Source organism: Cydia strobilella, chromosome 6, assembly GCF_947568885.1.
Source record: "Cydia strobilella chromosome 6, ilCydStro3.1, whole genome shotgun sequence".
Lineage (NCBI taxonomy): Eukaryota > Metazoa > Arthropoda > Insecta > Lepidoptera > Tortricidae > Cydia > Cydia strobilella.
In genome coordinates, this window is record NC_086046.1 from 11,556,340 (window position 1) to 11,583,303 (window position 26,964).

At 37.9% G+C, this 26,964-nt stretch overlaps 1 protein-coding gene across 1 annotated transcript in view; it reads left to right on the plus strand.

The window, feature by feature from the left end:
- Window positions 1-868: 868 nt before the first annotated feature.
- LOC134742105 (uncharacterized) overlaps window positions 869-26,964 on the plus strand; it is a 32,329-nt gene continuing 6,233 nt past the window's right edge. The window contains exon 1 of the mRNA XM_063675053.1: window positions 869-1,495. Coding sequence (XP_063531123.1) covers window positions 1,158-1,495 — 338 coding nt within the window. The 5' untranslated portion in view covers window positions 869-1,157. The remainder of the gene's footprint in view (window positions 1,496-26,964) is intronic.

Genomic DNA, 26,964 nt, shown 5'->3' on the forward strand with positions numbered 1-26,964 from the left:
CTGAGGTGAAAATCATATAAGCTCATTTTATAATAAAACTCTTTTGTCATTTAATTATTTTTTCTTCATATTAAATTAATCTTTTGTCCGTGATAATGATAAATTTGAAAAGGTATGATAAAAACAAATTTTTGAGCATCCGCAAGCCTCAGAGGTTTGTGAATTTATAAAAGATGGAAAGCAAAAAGTGCCAGGTATGAAAAACGAACTTAGGTCGCGCTAGGGAGACGAACCTATTTTGTACTGTACTAAAAAGTTTATTATTAATATTGTCTTCGGTTACCGCGATAGTTACTCATGAAATAAAATTATGAAAACGGATTATATCGCGTATATTGAATTTATAATACATCCCGACGTTTCGAACCCTTTACAGCGTTCGTGGTCAACGCGTGACTCACGGGTGGGCTTACGGGTGTCTCGATATAATCCGTTTTCAGTTTTATTTCACAAGTTTATTATTGTTATTGACATTGAAACATTTTTTCATTGCTAAAGCAGCCGAATTTCTCATCTAGGACAGGAATATGCGCCAAGTGGAATAAGTCCTTAATAATGAAACTCGATGACTTTCTTTTTATACCTGGGTATAATATAATCCACCGTAACCACTGGTGCATTTACGGTTATGTTCATGTTTACATAACAATGTTGAACAAGAAATGCCGCTAGCCTACTTCATAAGTCAGTTTTTTGACTAATAATTTCACGGTTTATAACCCAATGGTTATGTATTAAATCAGGTTAATGGTGTTTATTCGGGAGGATAGTAGTGTCGAAGAGTCCATGACGCAGACACGACGCTACCACTGCTTTCCCAGCGTGGCACAACATACGTTTGCATTAAATCAGTGCACAGTGCATATATTGGATTCTACCCATGATAGCTATCACGATCGATGAAGCTGTTTATCGCTTAGATAACAACAATTAGTATTATAAATGCATGAATAATCCTTTTCAAGTACGTAGTTACATTCTAAAAGGATCAGACGTTGCCAGATTTTTTCGCTGCTCTTAAATCAATAAACTACAAGTCAAACAAAGAAAAGGAGAAGGACTTTTTTATTATTTACAGGGCAGTTGCAATGTGTTTACAAAACAGTGTTAATAACCTCATAAATTGAAATAAATTTAGGTACTTCTAGTGTTTTAGAATGGGAAATTCTAAGTCTAAGAAATCTCAGAAGGAACCGGATAAGTTTTTCGAAAGGGAAAAATGGAGGGAGCAGAAACGAGAGGAGAGAAGGCAGAAAAATGCCAACCCTGCGAATAGAAGATTGGGAAGGACGGAGAGGCCAGTGCCGACGACGATGCAGTTGGCGAGCGCGCCGCGGGCGTCGGCGGCGCACGCGCCCGTCCCGCCGCCCGCGCACGTCCGCTCCTACGACGACGAGGCGCTGGACCACATGCGCTACCAGCTACTAAACGACTCTGAAGCCTTTTTGCTCAACAACATCCTGTTATCGGTGCAATTTTTCGAAAATTTTGAAAGGTGAGCAACATAGATATCTTTATAGGGTTCCGTACCTCAAAAGGAAAAACGGAACCGTCACTTCACTTTCCGTCCGTCCGTCTGTCTGTCTGTCAAGACCCTTTATCTCGGGAACGCATGGAGGTATCCAGTTGAAATTAAAACCTTCTCCTTGTCGCTGTGAAGTTAACGTAAAAAAAAGATACGATCTTTTATGTCGCAAAAAACGTATATTTCGACACTCTCAAGGGAATCAAAATTTATAGAGTACTTCCCGTTGACCTAGAAATATGAAATGTAGCAAGCAGTATCGTCTTATACAACGGAACAGGGTACAGCAGTCAAGTACAGGGAAAAATCTGAAAACTATAAATTTGTTAAAAAAATGTTAATTTTGTAAGGAACCCGCGGTGGGGAGCCCGACTTGCACTTGTCCGGTTTTTTCGCATGCTTAATCGATTCTACGACTACGAGGGTTTCAATGTTATGTATGACCTACTTTTACATGAATAACAAAATTATATAACTATTCAAAGGTTCCGCGAAGCTTACCAACCTCCTTATTCATAAAACTTAGCAAATCTCTGTTAAATTTTGTTTCATTTTAACAAAAGTAAATGTTAAAATGACAGACTATAGGGAGAAACAATTTGCAAGGGCTAGCTAGTCTTTATAGATAACGCCATAAATGTCTGAATAATTAATTAATTATTAATATTATAAATTCATGGTAGGTTATATGATTTTACAAATAATGACTGGAAAAAAAACACATTTTACATTAATGCGCATGAAATCAATGTAAATACCTAGTCTTATATCATTGTCAATACAAGATTACTTATACCTGAATGCCACTTTGCAATTGGGTGTATTTTTAAAATGAAATGTATGCGTCATTTTCCTGGTCGAATTTATAAAATAGGCAAAAATTTTATTCCAATGTAATATTTGTAAATAAATGCATCAAGGATGCGCTTAAATCCCCAGTTTATAGTTGTTATATTAGCTATATTCGTAATTTTCCTGGATAATAAAACCAGAACGCCACGAAGGTGACAACAATTAAATGGTATATATATATATATTGTACGTGTTATCTATACACGAAAATAAGGATGATAAGAGTTATTAACTAGTAAACAATAATCTGAAATAAACTCGTTCTAGGTGCTTAAAAATCAATCCAGGAAATGACGTTTTACGAGGACGAAAATTTATCTCGTGTATGGCACACCTCATAAGCAGTTTAAAATTTAAATGATCTACTTGCACTTATTTTTATGACTAAACAGATTAGATTAGATTAATTTATTTCTTATTGGAAATTACATGATATTTAACAATGTCACAATGTTTCTAAATAACATGAAGACATGAACTCACAAAAAGATAGTCAAATTGTAAATAATTCAATAAAATAATTAAGTAATAAATAAAAACAATTAAACAAATCACAACAAATAAAAAAAATCAGTCGAATACACCCTAACCTATTTTCGGTCGCCGTTACGACACGGTGTAGACACATCTTGCGTCGACACCGCCTTTTCCGGTCACAAAACGGTCGCAGTGTGGTCGCCGTTACGTCGTCGTTACCAAAATGTGGAAGGCTCGACACAGACACATTTCAGTCACAAAGTGTCGTCGCCGTGTGCACACATTGTTACCAGTTTGCGACTAGTTATCCCAAAATCATTCGTTCATTCGTTCATTTTGTTCGTTTCAAATGGGAACTGTCAGATGGAAATTTACTTAAATAAAAATAAACAAGTGACAAACGCCATCGCTAAGAAGGATTTACAAGACGTAAGTATTTATTGTTTGCATTTATATTACATTATGGCTTTAAATACTATGGGAAATTAAACTGCTCGAGTGATTTGATTAACTAGGTGTAATTTTATCAACGCGCCACCTCATTATTTTAGTTTAGCCAGAAATGAAATTATTTGCTTCTCAGTGCATGTGTTCATAACTACATTATTTGATGCAATTTTAGTGCTCCGATGCATATACTATACCTAAATAATAAAAATAACGCTTTACATACTACTAAACTTGGTAATTATGATGTAAAAATATGGTTTAAGGCTGAGAAAAATTCCAGTCACAAAGTAGTCGCAATGTTACGACTCTGTGTACACACTGTGTAGACATATGTCAAAAGTAGTAACAAAGTTACTGGATTTGCAAAATGGCTCCTTGTACTCATTTGTTTTCAGATCAGTGTTGCCAGATCGTACCTTTTATTTACGTACTTTTTGAATAGCATACGTACTTAAAACGTACTCCGCCCAAAACCGTACTAAAATCGTACTTTTTGGCTAAACCGCACATTTTAGTACGATTTTACGTACTTTTCGTATGAGCGGTTCAAAAATATGCTATAATGGCGTAGAAATAATAGTGACAGACCAAAAAAGTACGATTTATTTGCGTAAAAATTTGTGACTTTTTGTTTTGGTATTTCTGTGCCTTACTATTTTGCATATTAATACTGTTCCTTTTGCCCTGCGAAAAACAAACTAAACATAGTTTTTTGCCCAACGTGACCGCAAGTTATCTTTATTTTCAGATCTAACCAATTGCTACAGAATACAAATGACAAAGAAAAGAAGCAAGAAGGAAATAAAACAAACAAAAATACAAATGATTCCTCGACGCAATCGGGTGATTCTTAAATTGTGTCCAGATTTTTTGTTTTTGTCATAAAAGTTTTTATAAGAGTTTTGAATGATTCACGGCTAGTTTCACTACCTATATAGACCGTGATTACCTTTTGTATTGTTTTTGAGCTCCCGATATTTCGACGCAGTTACATGCATCTTATTCACGGGTGACTGAAGATAGCGGGTGGGTGTCAAAGTTGTGTAGACTGCGCTCTGTCTACCCTCATTATATCATATCGGGGATATCGGGAGCTCAAAAACAATACAAAAGGTAATTACGGTCTTTTTTTTTCATACAAAACATGGTACTATATTGGTGATTCTTGAATTGTGTCCAGAAGTTTTTTTGGCATAAAAGTTTATTTTTCACATATTGTTACATATAAAGTACATACAAAAAGTGAGCGTTCCGTGACATTTCTTGCATTTTCTAAATATGTATTCTTTATCTATGAGGATCTCACTAGAATACCTAATATAATTAAGTCGTTAATTTTTAATTATCCTGTATAATGATCTCAGCAATTCGTTTTAGTAGTTTAAGTTTTAAATAAGTATTAAATAAGTACAAACGTATGGTTGTGATATAATATATAGACTGCGAGCCACGAACCGATTTTAATGACCAATAGCCTCCCGGGCGAAAACTCGTAAAGTGGAAAACCCTGGTTTTTTTTTGTTATTTTATAATAGTTTAGTATGGTCAACCACTGATCAAATATTAAACTTTAAAATATTTTGAGCCTTGCCAAGATAAGGGTTAAAAAAAGTATGCTTAGAGAATGTTAATAATTAATGTTTATTTATCGAAGCGTTGATAATATTGGAAAGAATACCATTTCGGTATTGCAATCCATAGCAAAAACTTTGCATTTAATGTCGTCTAAATTATATTCTCTCAATTCTTCATTTTCATAAATGAGCGCTGTGGCATTTATGTTTATGTTTGATGATTTAAATGGCAACTCAAAAAAAATATATTTGTTTTTTATATTCCCGCCGAAGACTTTTATTTTTCCTTCTACACAAGTAGCGTACTGCATTTCTGTTCAATTTTTGTCAGTAGTTAGAAACCACTTGTCCTTATTGTTTTTAAGCTTAGAATAAATTTAAGTGGAAAAATTACTGCCTTGGGTGAGATTTGAACTCACGGCCTCTGGATGCCTCGGCAGAGCGCTGGAGTATTTATCCAGAGGCCGTGAGTTCAAGTCTCACCCAAGGCAGTAATTTTTCCATTTTTAAATTTATTCTAAGCTTAATAGCATCGATCGCAGACGTTTCTGCTTGTTAAAAATTAACATTGTTTTTAGATATCGAGTATTTTTTACTAATTCTGACTGTCTTAAAAACTTTTTCACCAGTTTCCAGTAAAATTTCGTTTTTGAGGGCGGGATTTGATTTGTTGCAAGTAGTCTCTATATTCAATTTCGACAGTTCTTGTATGCGATTCGCTACTTGCGCCAATGGTTGGTCCCCTTTTCGTAACAGGTTTTTAATACTGTAAAGCATACCTTCAAAAGGATAGGCGCTAAGAGAAGGTAGAGACCGGAACTTCATAACGTCAATCATTGACAACATGGCATTAAATCTTTTATACTGGACGCTCGATGCCCAAAAGGGACGGTAGTTCGGAAGGGACGACAAAGGGACGGTGTGGCATTAAAAAGGACGGAAAATCGTCCTATTTGGGATGATCTGGCAACACTGCTATTAATGGACAGTTTGACAAACCTTCGTTTTCAAGAGGTATTTTATATTGTCATTTGCGGTCACAATGTTTCGAAACATTTCAGTAACCGTTACGACACATTGTGTAGAGATTTGGTCACAAACTGAACGCAAAGTGTACACAATGTGTCGACACCTTGTTACCGAAAAGTGTACACACGGCGACGACACTTAGTTACTGAAACAATTCTGGTCACATTGTGTGTACACGGCGACCACACTAAGTTACCAAAACTTAGTAACGGTTACGACACCGTTTCGACACATCTGACATTTAGTTACTACTTTGATGATTCTGCGACCGGAATGGGCAGTGAGATAAAATGTCAGAGAATAATGATAATAATACTAAATACAATGTCACAACTAATACACTAATTAATAATGTCTGAAAAGTGGCGTGTATCTTTGGCTAATTAAACATCCATGGGTATTTGAGAGAAGGCGTATTCAGAATATTATTTATTTATTTATTTATTTAAGCCATTTAATTCCTTAATAATTATACACGTATTTATATTCCATTATTAAATTCAAAATATAATAATTGTAATACATTAATAAATTAAATTAAATATTATCAAATTATTTAACATGCATGTTTAAGTCGGAAGCGATTTTATACAATATTTTTAATTATTTTTCTTTATTAATCTTTTTTCTTAAGTTAGGATTTTTATAATATGTATATAAAAGTAAAATATAAAACACTAACAAAACAATACAAAATACATATAAACACATTATAAAAAACCTAACCTAGGGTACCGCCAGCAGCGAGGCAGGGCCCAAGCTGCCGGTGGTCAGGGCCGCAGAGAGAGGAACCGGCGGACTATCCGCGCCGTGTCCAAGATCACCGCCTTCTGCATCTGACCCTTGATCCAACCACCCAGCGAGAGTCTCTCTAGGTGTTGGTCGAGACTCTTCGCAATGAGACCGTTCGCTGACACGACTATAGGAACAATGATCGTCGAGTCAACATTCCACATGGCGGTTATCTCGTGAGCCAAGTCTAGGTACTTGCTGGACTTGTCCTTCTCGGCCTTCACGAGATTCTCATCATGGGGGATGGTGACGTCGACGAGCACTGCCCGGCGCTGCGTTCGATCTATCAGCACGATGTCAGGCTTATTGGCTACAATAGTCCTGTCAGTGATGATAGACCGATCCCAATAGAGCGTGGCACGACCATTCTCGAGAACTGGCACAGGCAAATACTTGTAGTACGGTACTTCGCGGTCCACAAGGCCATATAGAAGAGCAAGCTGCTGGTGAATAATCCTGGCTACGAGATTATGTCTGTGCAAGTACTCGCCGTTAGCAAGATGAGAACAACCGGAAATGATATGCCTGAGTGACTCTCCGGGACGGCGGCATGCCCGACAAAAATCGACCGTACCGTCCTTCAGGATATATTTCCGATAGTTGTTCGTCATCATAACTTCGTCCGCAATTGCACAGGCAAAACCCTCGGTTTCTCCGAAGAGGTCCCCGAATCGTAACCAGTTCACCGACGCGAGCAGGTCTACATCGGGTCCCGTGAGGGCCTTGTAGAACCGCCCGTGTAGCTGCTTATCCTTCCATACCGCCTTGCGGTCCGCAGTACTTTGTACCACAGGTTTGTGCCAGTTCTCGTTTGCCAAGGAGAGCGGCGTGAGTTTCCTGTCTACTGCCACCACGTCACAATGTATCCCACACTCGTTGTTAAGGAAATAATTCCTGAGATTGCACACCTCGCGGTTGTGGAGATCTTTGGCGTTTAGGAAGCCTCGGCCTCCACACTTCCGTGGGATGTACAATCTCATAACTGACGAGCGTGGGTGTAACATACGGTGTGTGGTGAGCAGTAGCCGGACCCTCCGATCCAGGGCATCCAGCTCGGTCTGAGTCCACCTTAGTATGCCAAAGGAGTATATGAGTAGGGGCATTACCCAGGCGTTGAAGGCGCGCACTTTGTTGCCTCCTGACAAAAGACTGTTAAGGACTTTTGTGAGCCGACTGAAAAAGCGCTCCTTCACCGTCCGTCTAATACCCTCATCCTCAATACCTAACGACTGTGACATACCAAGGTATTTATAGGTTTCTGATTCAGAGATAGATCTGAAAGACATAGTCTCAGAAAGTTGTAAATTTATTGAACTTACAACCTTCCCCCGCTGTACATGCATAACCGCACACTTATCGACACCAAACTCCATTCTGATGGCGGTACTGAAAACTTCTGTGGTTTTCAGTAGCACCATCAAGTCTTGGTTATTTGGCGCAAATAGTTTGAGGTCATCCATGTACAGAAGGTGAGAAATGACTTCACCCTCTCTCCGAAGCCGGCAACCTAACCCTGAATCCTTCAGCAGGGTGCTGAGGGGATTCAGAGCTAGGCAGAACCACAGGGGACTCAGACTGTCACCCTGAAATATTCCTCGCTCGATCCTTATAAAGTCCTGCGGGCCAGGGCGGTCATCTCCACCTCCTGGTTGACGAAGGACTGTGATCCACTGCCTCATACATGCACTTAGGAAGGATATTAAAGCTGCATCAAGTTTATACAGCTCCAATACCCTTCTCAGCCATGAGTGAGGCACCGAATCATAGGCCTTCTTATAGTCAATCCAGGCGGCCGAGAGGGCCCCCCCGTTCCGACGAACTTGTTGGCATATGGTCATGTCTATGAGGAGGAGCTCTTTAGTACCACGGGACCCAACCCTACATCCATTTTGAGCGGAGGCCAAAATATTGTTTGCGACAATATGCGCGTTGATTTTTGCTCTCAAAATGGATGTAAGGAGCTTGTAGAGTGTAGGCAAGCATGTGATGGGTCTGTAGTTCTTCGCTTCCGTGGTACTACCGGACTTGTAGAGCAGGAAGGTGACACCAGTTGTTAAGGAAGGTGGGAGAGAACCAAGCTCGAGGGCTTGTTGAAATTGTGCTGCCAAGCAGGAGTGCGAGCATCGGAACCATTTTAGCCAGAAGTTGTGCAATCCATCCGGCCCAGGACTTTTCCAGTTCTGGGCCGTGCGGATGGCACAACTTATGTCATCGGGGCTGATGGTGACTGCCCCCATAGGTTCGATGGACTCGCACTCATGCTCAACAACACTCATCCAACTCCCCTCTGTGTGTCCGACAGGCACCGACCAGATGCTACGCCAGAAGTCAGTCATGACAGTAGCATCCGGCGTCTGCGTGTCGGACGCGCGAAGGTTGGTTTCCTCCCACCTTCGGTACACCTTCCTTTGGTCACCCTGGAAAAGACGATTCTGTTGGAATCGATCCACACGCTCTCTGTAGCGGCGAATACGGTTTGCCCATGCATAGACTTTCTGCTTTAGAAAGTCGACGCGCTCTGTAACATTGGCCATGTAGTCGCGGGGCCTGATATCCGTCCCCGCGAACGCCTGGTTCACAAAGCGCATTACTCGGGGGCGATTATTGCCCCCCCTAAAGCAGATCAGCTTTGCAATGAGAGTCCTAAACGAGCTGATACGTCGCTCGATCCGCGCTTGCCATGCAGGGACACCTCCGGCGGTCCTAGGTGCACGTTCAGCGTCCGGAAACTTGACTCGAGCAACACGGCACGCCGCGATGGCACCGCAGTACATGATCGAGTGCGATCTTCTAAATCTTTACTAGTCCGCAAATATGGCTCTAGCAAAGCGTTTAGGGCTCCCATTATCGCTAGATTGCGTCTATTCATAGGCAAACGTGGTAATCGTGGCCTAGTGTCGGGTGCGGAGCGATACTGTGTAATTGCCTCTTCCAGAGTCCTCCTCAGTTGCTCATTGGCTGTGCTACTCACACTCTGCGCGAACTCCTCCTCGTCGGCACTGAGATCCACCCGCGGCGCCCCCGGTGCCTGGTCGGGTGCCGGCACCGGATCCGGCAACGTGGCGGGCGGGTCCCGCGCGCGTATTTACAAAAGCTAAACTATTTCAGTCACGCCTCAGATTATAATCGGGGAGCTTTTGTTTATGCATATTAGTTAACAATATCTATACCATTTCGGTAAAAAGTAGTCACTCAAATGGATTAGCTTTTTGCTTACAAATTTTCAAATATTATTCACGACAAAACCTAGTCGAGTTTAGTAACGTCAGTATCGTTTGAATATGATATCTAAATTTTAATAATACTTATTTACTCAAATGGATTATTCCTAGCCACAGTTGGCAAATGTTTTGGAATCCAAAATTACACTAAATCAGTAGGTAGGTTAGGTTCGTTAGGTCGCTTTAAATGCCCGAAGGGCAAACCGCCCAGAAATAGGAGCCCCGCGAAGCGGGGCGCGTATTTACAAAGGCTATACTGATATGGTTCAGATGCGAACTGAACTAGATTAGCTTTTTCTTGGACAAAACTTAACAAAACCCTAATCTATTATAGTATAGAAATTTACTGAAATCGTATAGACTTTATTAACTAAATTCATACGGATATTGTTACTACAAATGCTAGTCTGTTGCGATCTAAAATTTGAATCATATTTTAGTAACGACTCCGATTGTATTAAATAAATTACCGTTCATGCAAATTACTTAACAATGCCTAAGATTTTTTTTTTACTTTTAGAATTATTTCAGTTGATAGGTACGAGTACTCCTTTTAGTACCGTTTGGTAACCAAAATTTCGTAATCAGCTACAGAATGGGAATCAAGATTCCCAGTTAATTTGAAGCCGGTTACGTATTGGGCCAGCGTGTTACCGCTTGGTAACTAAATTTGGTAACTAGCTACAAAACAGGAATTTAAAATTCCTTGTATGTAGCCAGTTACGAATTGGGCCGGAGTGAAATTGTTTGGTAAATAAGTTTTGTAACTGGCTACAAAATGGGAATCCAAAATTACATTAAATCAATAGGTAGGTTAGGTTCGTTAGGTAGCTTCAAATGCCCGAAGGGCAAACCGCCCAGAAACAGGAGCCCCGCGAAGCGGGGCTCCGTCTAGTTACGTTGTGAAGTAAATTTTTTTTAAAGAAACAGTCCGACGAACTTCAGCTAACTAGACGGAGCCCCGCTTCGCGGGGCTCCTATTTCTGGGCGGTTTGCCCTTCGGGCATTTAAAGCTACCTAACGAACCTAACCTACCTACTGATTTAGTGTAATTTTGGATTCCAAAACATTTGCCAACTGTGGCTAGGAATAATCCATTTGAGTAAATAAGTATTATTAAAATTTAGATATCATATTCAAACGATACTGACGTTACTAAACTCGACTAGGTTTTGTCGTGAATAATATTTGAAAATTTGTAAGCAAAAAGCTAATCCATTTGAGTGACTACTTTTTACCGAAATGGTATAGATATTGTTAACTAATATGCATAAACAAAAGCTCCCCGATTATAATCTGAGGCGTGACTGAAATAGTTTAGCTTTTGTAAATACGCGTCCCGGGCTGTCCCCGACGCAAAGGTGCCCATTACGCCAGCTGCGTTGCCCCGTTGGATTGCGATGGACAGCCATTGCATCAGGAAAAACCCGGAGCGGGGGTCAAGACCTCTTTCAAACAGGCGACGACCCAGCTCCCGGAGGAAGGACTTACCCTCGGCGCGCCAGCATCCCGAAGTCTCGACAGCGAGGGGGACAAATGTGACGTTTTCAACCAAAAGGTACCACATTGTCGCTTGTCGATAAGGGTGATTTCAAATTAAAGCTATATGGAAATAGCGCCTTATTGGCGACCGACAATAAGTACCCTTTTGATTGAGAATGGCACATATAAATAGCCGCTCAACGCCGAGTATTTATCCATATTACGCAACCCACTCATCAAACTCAAAATACATGTAAGTATTGATATAATATCGTGAGCAATATTGACAAGGTTATAGGGAAAACACATAGTTTAGGTTTTTCTGACCACGATACTGCACAAACTACGAGTATTGAATTTGCTATAAAGTCATGTAAAGAAAACCAATTCGAATTTATATATAAACATGATTTCAATGACCATAACATGCAAACATTTCAACAATGTATAGTAGCACAATCGGATTAAGTCTCACCTCGAAATCCTTCCAAAGACATGAAATTTGGTATGTATGTTAATTAAAGGTCTCTTTTTCATGTCCACACTATTTGACATTTGGAGACCTCGAGGAATCGCAGCCATCCTGGAGAAATTTGCGTTTTACTCTAAATATACGTTCTCTATGAAAATATGGTGTAAGGCAACATTAAAGCTTATTAAATTCTACACAAAAAAGTCCTAGATATCTTTGCGGAAAAAATACATCTTGTTATAGAAAATAATAGCTGAATCCAGATTTAGCGCTTATACCCTTTCAGGGGATATTCTCTTAATATGAAGCTTGGAGGAATATGAATTCCACTTTTGTATATACATTTGTACACGTTCTACTCCAATATCAACATTTTACTCGACTGCGACTTAAACAGAAAGTAGGGTTATGGGTTTAAATACTGAAAATCAGTGCATTCTGTAGCTCAGGATACTGGACGGATTTTTTAAAATGACATATCGGTAGATTCGTATTGACCTTCACAACCTGTTTACACCTGTTTTATTAAAGAAAAATTAATACAGCCGCCTTGAGATTACGCCGAATAATAAATCATATTTTTACTTCTAGCGCCTAAACTATTGAGTGGATTTCAATAAAATAGACATCAGTAGATCCATAATTGGTACAAGAGTGCTATGCAATACAAATTTACTAAAATAAATGGAGGAAATATGTGTAAAACTTAAAAATGTGACTACAAAAACAGATTTTAGGTCTTAAATGGGGTTTAAACAATAGTGACAGTAATGAAATTTGACACCTACAATTTCAGGGATCCCTGTTTGCGTGTCATAAAATTGGAGTTTCGGGGACCACGGGGATCAAACGCCATCTTGAAAAGTATGTCTTTTTTTGTTTTTCTGTTTTTCTCGGAATATCTGGGTTATCTGGGTCTGGGGGTTGGGAATGTGAATACTGTGTATGGCGAAACGAAAGCTTATTAAGTTCCACACTAAAAAGTTATACAACAACATGTCCCAAAAACGAACCCTACTTTCTGTTTAAGTCGCAGTCGAGTAATATGTTGATATTGGGGTAGAACGTGTACAAATGTATAGACAAAAGTAAAATTCATATTCCTCCAAGTTTCATATTAAGAGAATATCCCCTGAAAGGGTATTAGCGGTAAATCTGGATTTATCTATTATTTTCTATAACAAGATGTATTTTTTCCGCAAAGTTATCTAGGACTTTTTTGTGTAGAATTTATTAAGCTTTAATGTTGCCTTACACCATATTTTCATAGAGAACGTATATTTAGAGTAAAACGCAAATTTCTCCAGGATGGTACACATTTTCCAAGATAGCTGCGATTCCTCAAGGTCCCCAAATGTCAAATAGTGTGGACATGAAAAAGAGACCTTTAATTAACATACATACCAAATTTCATATCTTTGGAAGGATTTCGAGGTGAGACTTAATCCGATTGTGCTATAGGTTGCTTAACTTTTAACGACGTATTGACGTCCGAAAATGTGGAAGAATCATTTGTTTCCCGGTCACAAAAATACGGATAGTAAAGAATAAACAGCTGCAATGGATTACTAAATGGTTGCGGAAAAGCTGCAAAACTAACAGTAAATTGAGATTCCTCTTTTACAAGAATAAAAATAAATGTGTATCCGACAAATACACGTTATTATTTAGAAAATACTCTAAACACCTGAAAAATTGTTTTGATACCGCGAGAAGGAATCATTTTATTTAATAACATAATGAATAATGCGGTGAATAAAGGTAAAGCTACATGGGATATAATTAATACTTACACAGGCCGCTCTACAAATTCAACAGAGATTAAGGCGATAGAACATAACAATAACTTATAGGGAATATCAAGCGAACAAGTTTGAGAACAAATCAAATTATTATAAATAATTTTTTAAAGTAGTCACACTACTATATATAAATTAAAAACTGTAATAGATGTCATATATTAAAGAAAAAGTGACGAAGCCGGATCCGGCCTTCACCACTGGAGGGCTTCGTCACTTTTTCTTTAATAGTTTTTAGTATTAAGCGAAATTCTGCGTAGGGGGCGGGGCGCTATTACCACAATCTGAGGGTCTATAGCGAAACAAGAAAATCGAAATTTTGTTATCTAACATCTCTGTTTGCATATTCCAGCGATAAAGAGGCAGATAGCGAAATTTCGGATTCGCGTTTTCCGGTAGGTCCTCTGTAAACAAACCGCCTTGATGCATCAATGTCATGTTTTATTATCTCTGAAAACTGGTCAAATGTATTAACACAATCGGATTAGGACTAACCTCGAAATCTCTTCCAAAGTAATGAAATTTGGTATGTATGTTAATTATATGTTAAATATATGTATATTTATGTCCACACTATTTCACATTTAGGAACCTCGAGGAATCGCAGCCATCTTGGAACATGTGTACCATCCTGGAGAAATTTACTCTAAATCTACGTTATCTGTGAAAATATGGTGTAAGGCAACATTAAAGCTTATTAAATTCTACACAAAAAAGTCCTAGATATCTTTGCGGAAAAAATACATCTTGTTAACTATATACCGGGTGTTTCTTGTAACAGGAGCAATAAATTAAACTGGAGGCTGTACGCCTCAAACTGACCAACATTTGTTTAGCAACTTTTTAAAATTATGAAATTTTTAGATTATATCTTTTTCATATAAATTAAATATTATTTTCAATGTACGCTGCCATCTATGTGTTTGACGTTCCTTGTCACCCTTTAAACATAACAAATTTTGCAATACATTGCGTCTTAGAATAAACTTTAGTGTAATAAAAATCAAAACACAAGTTATTTTTAAAAGTTGCTGAACAAATGTTGGTCAGTTTGAGGAGTACAGCCTACAGTTTAATTTAATGCTCCTGTTACAGAAAACACCCGGTATATAAAACCGTGCAGGGGACGGTAGACCCGAATGAAATTATGCTCAAACGAAAGAGCGTAAAAAAATAACCATTTTTGATTTAACAACATATATCCGCATAATTCGTATTGTCGCGTAATTTGCATTTGGTAGTGAACAAAATTCCACAAACAAATGCCATTTGATTTGTTGGTTGACAGCGATAAAGTGCGTTCCGAAATAAAATCGTAAATTATTTTTGCGTCCGGCATGTTAGTCAGCTGGGTATAACCGCGAACACCGAAGTTCACAAATTATCTCTTTCATTCTAATTACGCCTTATGGCCAGTCCAGACGAAATTATCAAATCGACCTAATAGAAATTGGCGTCAATATCATCTAGCATCCATTTATGATGACATTAAATCGCTGAAGGGAAATTTCCAAACGGTCGTCAAGCTGTCAGTCAGTATCAACATTCAGCATCGTGTTTGATTATGATTTCAGCAGAACGGTTATGCCTAAAGTCGAGTTTTATTTGAAATACATTTAAATGTAAAAATTGTATTAATAACAACATATCAATAAACAGTGATTTGATAGAGTGATGAATTGTGAGTGAGGCCTTTGTTGAAGCCGAAGTGACAAGTAAAGGACCTTAAAATTCTAAAATCTATTTTGTTAGTCATTGTATTGAGACGTATTACACATTACATATTACAAACCTCATAGCTGATGGCGCCGTGAGCAACATCCCATCACATCACAATACGTGCAATTTTTCTTTGTTTAATTAATGGAAACAAAGTTTGAGATATAAACATTTGTCACATACATTACTAAGGTACCTTTAAAAATTGACTAAATTGGTTCAGCTGTTTAAGTGTTTTTTCATACATATTTTATATGTTTCTACTTCATAATGGTGTCAATAACATGCCATAAAATCAGGGGTCGGCAAACTTTTGAGGAGAGCTAACCGCAGTAGAAATTACTTATTTTAGGAACCTCAAAGAGCCTTAATATTTTGAGTAATTTGGAGAGCCGCTTTGTTTAATTAATGGAAACAAAGTTTGAGATATAAACATTTGTCACATACATTACTATGGTACCTTTAAAAATTGACTAAATTGGTTCAGCTGTTTAAGCGTTTTTTCATACATATTTTATATGTTTCTACTTCAGAATGGTGTCAATAACATACCATAAAATCAGGGGTCGGCAAACTTTTGAGGAGAGCTAACCGCAGTAGAAATTACTTATTTTAGGAACCTCAAAGAGCCTTAATATTTTGAGTAATTTGGAGAGCCGCAATTGCAGCTCCATAGGGCCGCGGTTTGCCGACCCCTTTTTATTATTATTATTATTATTTTGTCGGAGTGGGAATGCACTTACGCACGGTGTATGGGACTCGCCGCTCCTTTTCCTTCTCTTGGCAAGAGGGGGGGGGGGGGGGGGAGAATTGGCCCTACCCACTAAACCCACTCCGGGGGTTTCACCTCTTTGCCGTTCGTGAGGGCGCACTGGGATCGATAACATTCCACCACGGCACCCTCCGGTTTGCCGACCCCTGCCATAAATAAATTTGGCATCTTCGATTTATACGAAAACGATACGTCTGAACGACCTAGAATATCCTCTGAAAGGGTAAAGCGCTAAATCTGGATTCAGCTATTATTTTCTATAACAAGATGTATTTTTTTTCGCAAAGATATCTAGGACTTTTTTTGTGTAGAATTTAATAAGCTTTAATGTTGCCTTACACCATATTTTCACAGAGAACGTAGATTTAGAGTAAAACGCAAATTTCTTCAGGATGGTACACATTTTCCAAGATAGATGCGATTCCTCGAAGTCCCCAAATGTCAAATAGTGTGGACATGAAAAATAGACCTTGAATTAACATACATACCAAATTTCATAACTTTGGAAGAAATTTCGAGGTTAGTCCTAATCCAATTGTGCTATATGTATAAGTTACTCTATGGTTTACTAAAAAGGTTATTGCTGCACTTTGGTGGCAGAACATTGCGGTAATATCCCCTATTGACCGATCCTCAAAAAAATGCTGATGTTTTAAATATTTTTAGGGTTCCGTACCCAAAGGGTAAAAACGGGACCCTATTACTATGACTCCGCTGTCCGTCTGTCCGTCCGTCTGTCCGTCTGTCCGTCTGTCTGTCTGTCACCAGGCTGTATCTCATGAACCGTGATAGCTAGACAGTTGAAACTTTCACAGATGATGTATTTCTCTTGCCACTATAACAACAAATACTAAAAAATGAATGCCTAATATAAATATTTAAATGGGGCTCCCATACAACAAACGTGATTTTTTTGCTGTTTTTTCCGTAATGCTACAAAACCCTTCGTGCGCGAGTCCGACTCGCACTTGGCCGGTTTTTTTTCATAGATACTCTAAGAACAACTTAAATTATTTTCTATGAAAATATTTTAATTTGTGTATTTTCAAGTAGACACACTACTATCAAAGATAGATATAACTCCGTAATAGATGGATACAGTCTAAGGAAAAAACGTGCCTCGAAAATCAAGAGAATTTGATTCTCGTTCAGAGGGCGCTACTAGCTTTGGCCTACTGTCGTATAGATGGCGTTGACGGTTTCGTTTGTTATTTAACAATTTTAACGCATATCAGTGAAAGAACATGAGTCAAAATCATAAAAATAATTAATGCAAATAAAAAAAATCATTTATCCATATTTAAATACATTTTATCGTATTTTTATAAATCTTCATTTTTAGTTTTAAAGTGTGTCGACAGATGGCAGTGAATTTACTGGGGTTTCAAAATTTACTATGACAGTAGCTCACAGTACCGCTCTAGTATAAGTTACTCTATGCTACTATTTAAACTATACACTGAAATAAATGTCATATACGAAGGAAAAAATGACCAAAGCCTCCAGTGTCCAGAGTTGGAATCAGAGAGCTGGATTAGAGATGACCAGGGGGCGCCACAAGCCTTCGGGAGATTGTCCTATACTTGGAAATTTCGACCCATGCCACCGTGACCGGATAGCCGAGCGGTTCAGGCACCTGTCCGGTAAACGGGGGACGCTGGGTTCGATTCCAGCTCTGGAAACTGGAGGCTTTGGTAATTTTTTCCTTCGTATATGACATTTATTTCAGTGTATAGTTTGAATAGTACTGTGTCTTCTTGAAAAAACACAAATTAGAATATTTTCATAGAAAATAATTTAATTTGTTCTAATGGCAGGGTCCTCTATCTTTGCTAGCCCGTAATCACCCGAGTTGGTTTAGTTAGAAGGTCGAAACATCCTGTTCTACCTTAGAGATGGCCAGGGGGCGCCACAAGCCTTCGGGAGTTTGTTGTCATATACTTGGATATTTCGACCCATGGCACCGTGACCGGATAGCTGAGCGGTTCAGGCACCTGTCCGGTAATCGGGGGACGCTCGTTCGATTCCAGCTCTGGACACTGGAGGCTTTGGTCATTTTTTTCCTTCGTATATGACATTCACTTCATAGATATAACCCAAAATAGTATTCAATTTTGATTGAGCCTAACAGACCCTCATGATAGTCAAATTAATAAAGGCCCTGAAGAATACGAGATCCGTCGGAATCGACAACATTAATGTTAAAGCGCTTAATAGTAGTTTATGCAACTGATACATAATGAGAGGCCATAAAACACAAGTGTGGTTTTATGAAACGCGCGTTAGCCTATTTATGTACAGTTGCATACACTACTTTATCTACACACATATCATAAGTACTCTAAGATGGGTTCAGTAACCGTAGGGAAATGACCTGCATTGCTACTAGTGCTACCTGTAAAATATTAACTATAGACTATAGATACTAAAATAATGCAACAAAAATAAATTTGAACAAATACAAAAACAACCTACTCATATTTTCAATTAAAATGTAAATTACAAACAACTTTTCACAATTCTACTTTTGTAAAGGGGCCCACTGACTATCAGTCCGCCGGACGATATCGGCCTGTCAGTTAGAACAAAAATTTGACAGTTCCGAACAACTGACAGGCCGATATCGTCCGGCGGACTGATAGTCAGTGGGCCCCTTAACAGCAAAATACCAACAAACAAATGACAACAGTAATGGCGGCAATTCGATCCTCCGTCAAGACAAGTTTTTTTTAATTATAGACAAACGAATGAAGTCCCTATTCTCATGTCACTCGAGATCAGATGTCGCGCGGTTTATATTAAAAAAAAACATACTGAATTGACGTTTCGTATCGATAACTGTTTTAATATCTATGGATACTAGAATAGAGACCCACTTGAGTTTCGAATTTTGTTGCTGTTCCAAATTTAAACTCATAACCTTACAACCAACTTACAACATCCTTACAAAAATTAATGTAATAACATTAAAGTACAGATTTTACTTACTACCACAGATAAGAAAGTTCTCATAGTAAAATTGGTTGTAATAATGCTGGTCATCTGGTTTCTGAACGCATTTTAGAGCACTAACGAGATCAGGCGCGGATCCAGCCCCCAAAAAAGGTTGTGGTCACAGCCACACGAAAATCGGCAAGTACGAGTCAGAGTACGAACTCGCTCATGAACAATCATGACTCTTGAACGATCATCCCGATCTTAATAGACCGTATAATATAAGTGTGACGTCACGTGTGTTGTCTATTAGGGGTACCCCCCTAATGATTCCCCGAACAATTTTTCGCAGATTATCGATTCACAGACAACATTTCGCCAAACATCTAACTTTTAGACGACATTTGCTAGTTTTACCGTTCAATTCGCTTCTGTGTTAATTAGGAGAACAATTATTGTAAGATTTTATGCATTTTTTATTAAAGATTTCGTTAAGTAGTCTAGTCGACAAGTTCAAATCCAATGGTGAAAAATAAATATACTGCTCCTTAAAATACTGTCTAGATATGTAGGCCTATTCGCGAAGCACATAAAAAATTGGAAGAGTTATATAAGATACTAGCTTTTGCCCGCGACTTCGTCTGCGTGGAGTTAGTATTTTTTTTATCAAATCTGCATTTTATCGATTCCCATAAAAACTACCCTATGTCCTTCCCCGGGACTCAAACTATCTCTATACCAAATTTCAACTAAATCAGTTCAGCGGTTTAAGCGTGAAGAGTAACACACAGACAGACTTTCGCATTTATAATATTACTAGTTATTGCCCGCGACTTCGTCTGCGTGGAATCAGTAACAGCAGCTAGAGTAAGTTTAGTGCCTGGAGAAAATCATCATCATTCAATTTGAGCATAATATGCACACAAATTATCAGACAACTAATTATTTATCTCAATTCCACCATGATTCCACCCCGCTTTTCACCCTTTTAAGGGATAATTTTCGGGTTAAAAACTATCCTATGTCCTTCCCCGGAACTCAAACTATCTCTATGCTAAATTTCAACTATTAGGGATATCGGTTCAGCGGTTTAAGTGTGAAGAGGTAATACACAGACAGACAGACAGACTTTCGCATTTATCATATTAAGTATGGATGGTAAGTATTTTGTTTTTTCCAATATATCATAAACTATTAATATTTATGAAATAAAATAAACTAAAATATGAAAAACATTCCTAAAGGTAAAATAAAACTATGAAAACGGATTATATCGCGTATATTGAATTTATAATACATCCCGACGTTTCGAACTCTTTACAGCGTCCGTGGTCAACGGGTGTCGCGGTAACCGAAGACAATATTATTCCTAAAGGTACTTATTAAATTCGTATAGATTAGCTTAAAATAATTTATAATGTAATTTAATATTATGAAATAAATAAATCTGAATCTAAATCTATTCACTTAAAAATTTGGAAAAACTATGGTGTACTTTAAACATGTTAAAGAATGTACTGTTGTTGGGCAATTATTAATTAACACATTTTCTCGAAATTTCGGCTTTGTTGTAAATTAATAAAATGTTAAAATAATTGTCGTAAAAATATTTTTTATACATAGTTTTAGTTTACAAAAAAGACGTAAGTTCAAGATTTTTTTTACAGTTAATAATTGCCTAACTTATAAAAAAATATCTTTAAAATAAATTTCTAACAGTAGTACATGCTTTGACATGTTTAAAATACACCATATTTTTTCAGTTTTAAATAAATTTTGAATACCTTATAATTAATAGAGTTAGAGTAGCGAAAAATAGAATCTTGAGCGTTGCGAGGGTTACAAAAAATTTCACCACACCAGCCCAAAGAAAATATTTACTGTAAGATATCAAACAAAATCAAACCAAATGAAATCCAAAATCCAAATGAACGTAATTAAATTTTTATCATTCGAAATCATCATTTAAAAGTCAATTCTACCAGCTAACATAAATAAACAACTCAAAATTTGCATCTTATTAATTAATTTAATATAACTTTCTGATCAGTTTTTGAACAATCAGCCTTACTGGTGTGGTGAAAAGTGATTTTCGAATAAAATGACAGTTTTAAATATTGAATTTTTTACAATTTAACAGTTAAATTAGTAATTTAGCAATCGCGTTACTTACAACATTGACTCATTGAATCATAGATAACACTTTTTATACATAGATATATATAAAACTAAACGCTACGCTAACTACGCTAAAAAAACCCCTACAGCTGTAAATTAAAAGCTGGCATAATTTTAGGAAATTGTACTATTTAATATTTGTGAATGTTTAAGATTTCTAAGACCCATAACTCCCATAAGCTAAAAATAATTGCCCCTGTTAGTAAATAATCCTTATTCTTGCAAATAGTTAGGACTCTGTGGCCAGCTGATATTAACATGAATAATTAATACCAAATGATTATTCTACCTACTGGTGTTTCGACCAATGGTTATCTACTCGGGTAATCGTGACGGCAAACGATCATTCTATGAAAAAGTAAATCCGCGTATCAATATTATGCCAACTTCTCTGCGTACTGAAATTTCTGCGAAAGCGTGTACGAAAAATCGGCGTAATTTTACTCGGAGACACAGTTAGGGTTGTGGGCATGCCCATCGTGCCCATAACGGTGGAACCGTGCCTGAACGACATGTGCGTAGATAAAGCTTATAAACCAATGAAAAAGCGGTGCCTTTAGGCCAGGATTACACTTGTAAGTTTTACTTACGTAAGTAGCGACAAAGCTATTTACTAGAATGAGATAACGATATTCATATATCATTCTGTAGTATAGCTGTGTCCCTACTTACGTAAGTAAAACTTACAAGTGTAATCCTAGCCTTAGCTCATGTTGTAAATCTGTCATTGGAATAAGGGCATTTTCCCAACAAGCTCAAGTTCGCAATTATAAAGCCTTTATTCAAGAAAGAGATCATGACAGATAACAGCAAGTTAAACAACTATAGACCTGTGGGGCTTTTGCCAGTTATATAAAATGCGTTTCTGACTTCTCCCTACTGACCTATTTGGATTGATCACCCTGTGTAAAATATACAAATACTTAAATACATAGAAAACATCCATTACTCAGGAACAAATATCTGAACTCATCACACCCAGGACCATCCGCTTCATAGGCAGGGTCACTATAACCCACTAGGTCAGACCGGTCGTCTTCGAAGTTTCTATAATTTCCTTGTGAATAAACATATCGCAAGGAAATCACAACACTAATCATCATGTTATGTTTATCCGTACGAGTAGGTATAATGTATTTTTATTATCTTATAATTGGGTGTGTTTTCAGTGTCATTTTTAGGTGTTACACGTGTGTTATTGTTATTACTAAACCGGTTACATAAAATAAAGCATTATGTGCTGAACATAAGATTATACATAAATAAATATTATAGGGACATTCTTACAAATTGGCTAAGTCCCACGGTAAGCTCAAGAAGGCTTGTATTGTGTTGTGGGTACTCTGACAACGATATATATAATACTTATACAAATACTTAAATACATAGAAAACATCCATGACTTAGGAACAAATATCTGTGTTCATCACTCAAATAAATGCCCTTACCGGGATTCGAACCCAGCTAGGACCATCGGCTTCACAGGCAGGGTCACGTCACTACCCACTAGGCCAGACCGGTCGTCCATTATGACCCCACTATTCGCAATCGCAGTTCATCTTTGAGGTAATTATGTTCACGCGTATACTCCTGTCTCAATTTAAGCGAGTGGAAGTTGTGGGCAAATGCCTCCGTAGTACGGGAAAACTTCGGACAGTTCCGCGTTGCACAGCATTGCATGCAAGCAACCCACGTGTTATTAGGTCCGACTGCTCGGAGCAATGCTGAGCCGAAGTTTGCCCGAAGCGAGGACTTTCGCACCCCTGCCTATACTCAGTAAACTCAGTAAAGGAATATCTCTCAAATTGAACTGACATTGACAAATTACACGTAAGTACCAAATGTAAATTGTTATATTGTTTTTTTGTTTTTTTATTTTTAAGTTGTTTACCTCAATTTATATTTTTATTTTATTTTTCATTTAACATTAAAGAATCTATACATATAATAAAGCGGAAGAGGGTCGAAAGTCTGTACATGGAAGATATTCGAAAAAAAATTGGCTGGAGATACTTAGAATCGATAACAGAACACGTTCCAACAGTTTTTAGAATTTTTGTCTGTTTGTCTGTTTATCTGTTTGTCTGTTTATTTGACCGCGCATCAAATGAAAACGGCTGAAGCTTTCGATGCAAACTTTACTAATCTGTCAAAAAAATCCACGGCCAGGTTATAGGCTATAAAAATTTGAGAAATTTCACCCTTAAGGGGGTTAAAAAGGGGATGAAAGTTTGTTAGGAATCGAACTTTATTAAAAACGTAAAAATGGCAATACGTCCGCGCATGAAAGAAAACTTTTATTTTTGTATTTGAAATGAAGCTTTCTCAAACATAAGTGGAAATATTGTCAATATTTTCGTAATAATAGACTGCGAAGCACCGTGGCAAGCGCGCTAAACCGCGCCAGAACCAAATTAACTTTCTGCAGTTATTTAGTCTTTGGCCACAATAACTCCAATTTTATTGCACTTGGGCTCAGCACAAGCATACAGATTACAAGGAAGGAACGGAGCGACGAGCGACACAGCCTCCTCGTCCCAAAGCTAGCACACGACTGCCGGCCACGCCGTTTTCGTGCTACATACGCACGAAATGTTGAATAATATTCGATTTCTTAAAAAACATATTACTTTTTAACATTATGAAACGTTGCATTTGTAGTGCCTGTTAAAACATTTATTTTAGTTTAAAAATAACTTTAATCGAATAAACCGTTTAGGAGATATAATCAAAGTTAGTCGCAAAACGGCCTGTCGTAATGTTCCTTTTATGGAGAAACTATAAGTCACAGGGAAAAAGTCAAACGTTAGGAATGTTGTACATAAAATGTAGATCAATATATATTTTTTCATAATTTTTTGTAAAACCGTTAAGAAGATATATACTCTAGAAAGTAAGAGTTTATGGCCAACAATAGCGACTAGCGCCTTAAATCATTTAAAAACAACCCAAAAAAGCCCCCAACAGCCCACAGCGTCAGTTATCCTCAAACAAGGCGACTTATTTTAAGATCCAACCCGTTTGTTTTTACAAGTAATGCAAGGTTGACATATCCAGTTCTGTTTTTGTCCTTTATCCACGCGCAATCAAGATCAAAGTTATTTGCGCATACTGAACATTTCAAGTACAGCCTAGTAATAATCTTTTCCCCTCACTAGCTCGGAAAGTTGTCTTTTATCCTTCAAAACAAGCGGGGAAAAACGCGTTTTATCCACTAGTGGGGAAAGTAATTTGACCTTGGAAGGAGCGTGTTTAAGTAGCTTGACAGATAACAAAACGTAAAACGCTCATGATAATGGTTCGTTCGATATTAATTATCATTAAATAAATGGTTTGAGAATCTAATAAAAAATACCAAATTTCTCGCTATAGTGAGTGAGTGTAAGTTAACTTAACTGACTTAACTGTTGTTGTTGTTAATTTGTTAATTTATTATAGTTATGTATTCTATTCGTATATTCCTAAGTGTCATGTTTGGTGTATACTAGCTGTAAGTGACATTATAATAATAAAATAAAATAAAACGTTTTGTGTTACACACGGGTGCAAATGTATTTTACTTCTCGTGTGTTGAAACACTCGCGGGTAAAATACAACTTTGCACCTTGTATAACAAATTACTATATTCCCGCATTTAATTGTGATTTTTCAAACTTACAGATACTAATTATAATTAGTTTTGTAATGGTTAAGTTGATGTTTACGGTGAAATGTAGGCCTTTTTTTACGGCATATGTTATCGCTAAGCAGGAGGAGCTAAGTAAGCGTTGCCTGATAGAACTATAGCCGACTCGCTCTCTCTCATGGTTAATTGTGGTTAATTGGGCTTTGACTTGAAAGTTCTTCAGTAAGCCGTAAGATGGCAGAGTTTTAGATAAAATTTTATATTCGTAAATTATAAGATTAAAACATTTAATAAGTGTTTTCAACATATCATAGTGTGTGGAACAAGTCAAATACGCGTGGTTCGATCCTTTTGCATCTTAGGTTTTAATGAAAGTTTTATCCCAATGGTATTTGAAATATTCGTTAGCGGACGGTAGTGTTATCGAAAAGTATATAGTATTTACACATTAATTAGTCTGGTATTTCACTCTTTAAAAGCAAAGATAGATATAACTCCGTAATAGATGGATACAGTCTAAGGAAAAAACGTGCCTCGGAAATCACGAAAATTTGATTCTCGATCAGATGGCGCCAGCGCCACACAGCTCAAGCTCATACAGCTCAAGACCTGGAACCCCTGGAGTGCTGCTGGGTGCAACTGGTCAGGTGTAACACTCGCTCAACGTGCCGCTGATAGTGTATGATGGGAAAAGCCAAAGACCTGGAATACCTGGAGTGCTGCTGGGTGCAACGGTTCAGGGGTAACAATCGGTCAACGTGCCGCTGGTAGTGTATGATGGGGAAAGCCAAAGACCTGAAACACCTGGAGTGCTGCCGGGTGCATCGGTTCAGGGGTAACAATCGCTCAACGTGCTGCTGGTAGTGTATGATGGGGAAAGCCAAAGACCTGGAATACCTGGAGTGCTGCTGGGTGCAAAGGGTCAGGGGTAACCCTCGCTCAACGTGCCGCTGGTAGTGTACGATGGATACAGCTCAAGACCTGGAACACCTGGAGTGCTGCTGAGTGCAAGGGTCAGGGGTAACACTCACTCACCGTGTCGTGGGTAGTGTAAGATGGAGACAGCTCAAAACCTGGAACACCTGGAGTGCTGCTGGGTGCATCGGATGAGGGGTAAAACTCCTTTAATATGAAGTTGGTAGAGTATGCTGTAGGCAGGTTAAATTCTCCAAGACCTGAAACACCTGGAGGTGCTGAAACGGTTTTACTTTATTTTACTCTAATTTAACCCATTATAGACAGAGTTTTTTTAAGGGGTCCAATTTTTGTAATTTTTTAATATGTTCTTTATTAGAGCTTACGTAACGAAGTTTTAGTAATAAAAATTTTGTGAGATCTTTGGTTTTCAAAAAAAAAGCTGGTACCATATGGGACCGCTAGGCACGTACTGAGGTAAAAATTTGGAAATACTATGAAATTAATAAGAGTACGAATATGTTTATATTATTTATTTAATAAATCAGCCTCTTCGGTTGCATACAGTTAATAACATACAGTACATATGTTTTACTATATTTATTTAATAAATGAGCTTCTGAGACGTTACAAAAAAATAGTTCAGGTACTTTACATGAAATTGGTAGTTGCATGCAGCACATATTCCTACATAACATTTCGAGCATTCCAATCTTGACCGAGCCTGACAGTTCTCGTACGCACATCTTCGTCGCTTCTGAGAAGGAATGCGAAGGTGGTTTCGACCATCGTATCTTATGGCGTCACTGAACGGCTGTCAGTTCGGGAATATTTCGAAGTTGGCGGACGTCCACCAGTAAGAGGTAGGTTTGATATCTGGTTAGATACGTTTGTGGTTTGTGTTATTTGCCGACAAAAGTCCAATTGACCAGCTGCACTTGCAGCTTGCTGCGGCCTCTTAGTCCCTTGTCTTCTCCATCTTCTTGGCTAGATACGGTATTCTTTTTGCGGCATGACCGACGCGGTCGTGAGGACTGACGGAATACAACTTCGCATATGGCGTTGAGTTGTCTGCTGCTCAAATTATTTATTAAAGCACCAGCATCTTCTTCGTCTGAATCTTCATCGGAAGCGATGGCGGGATCTGG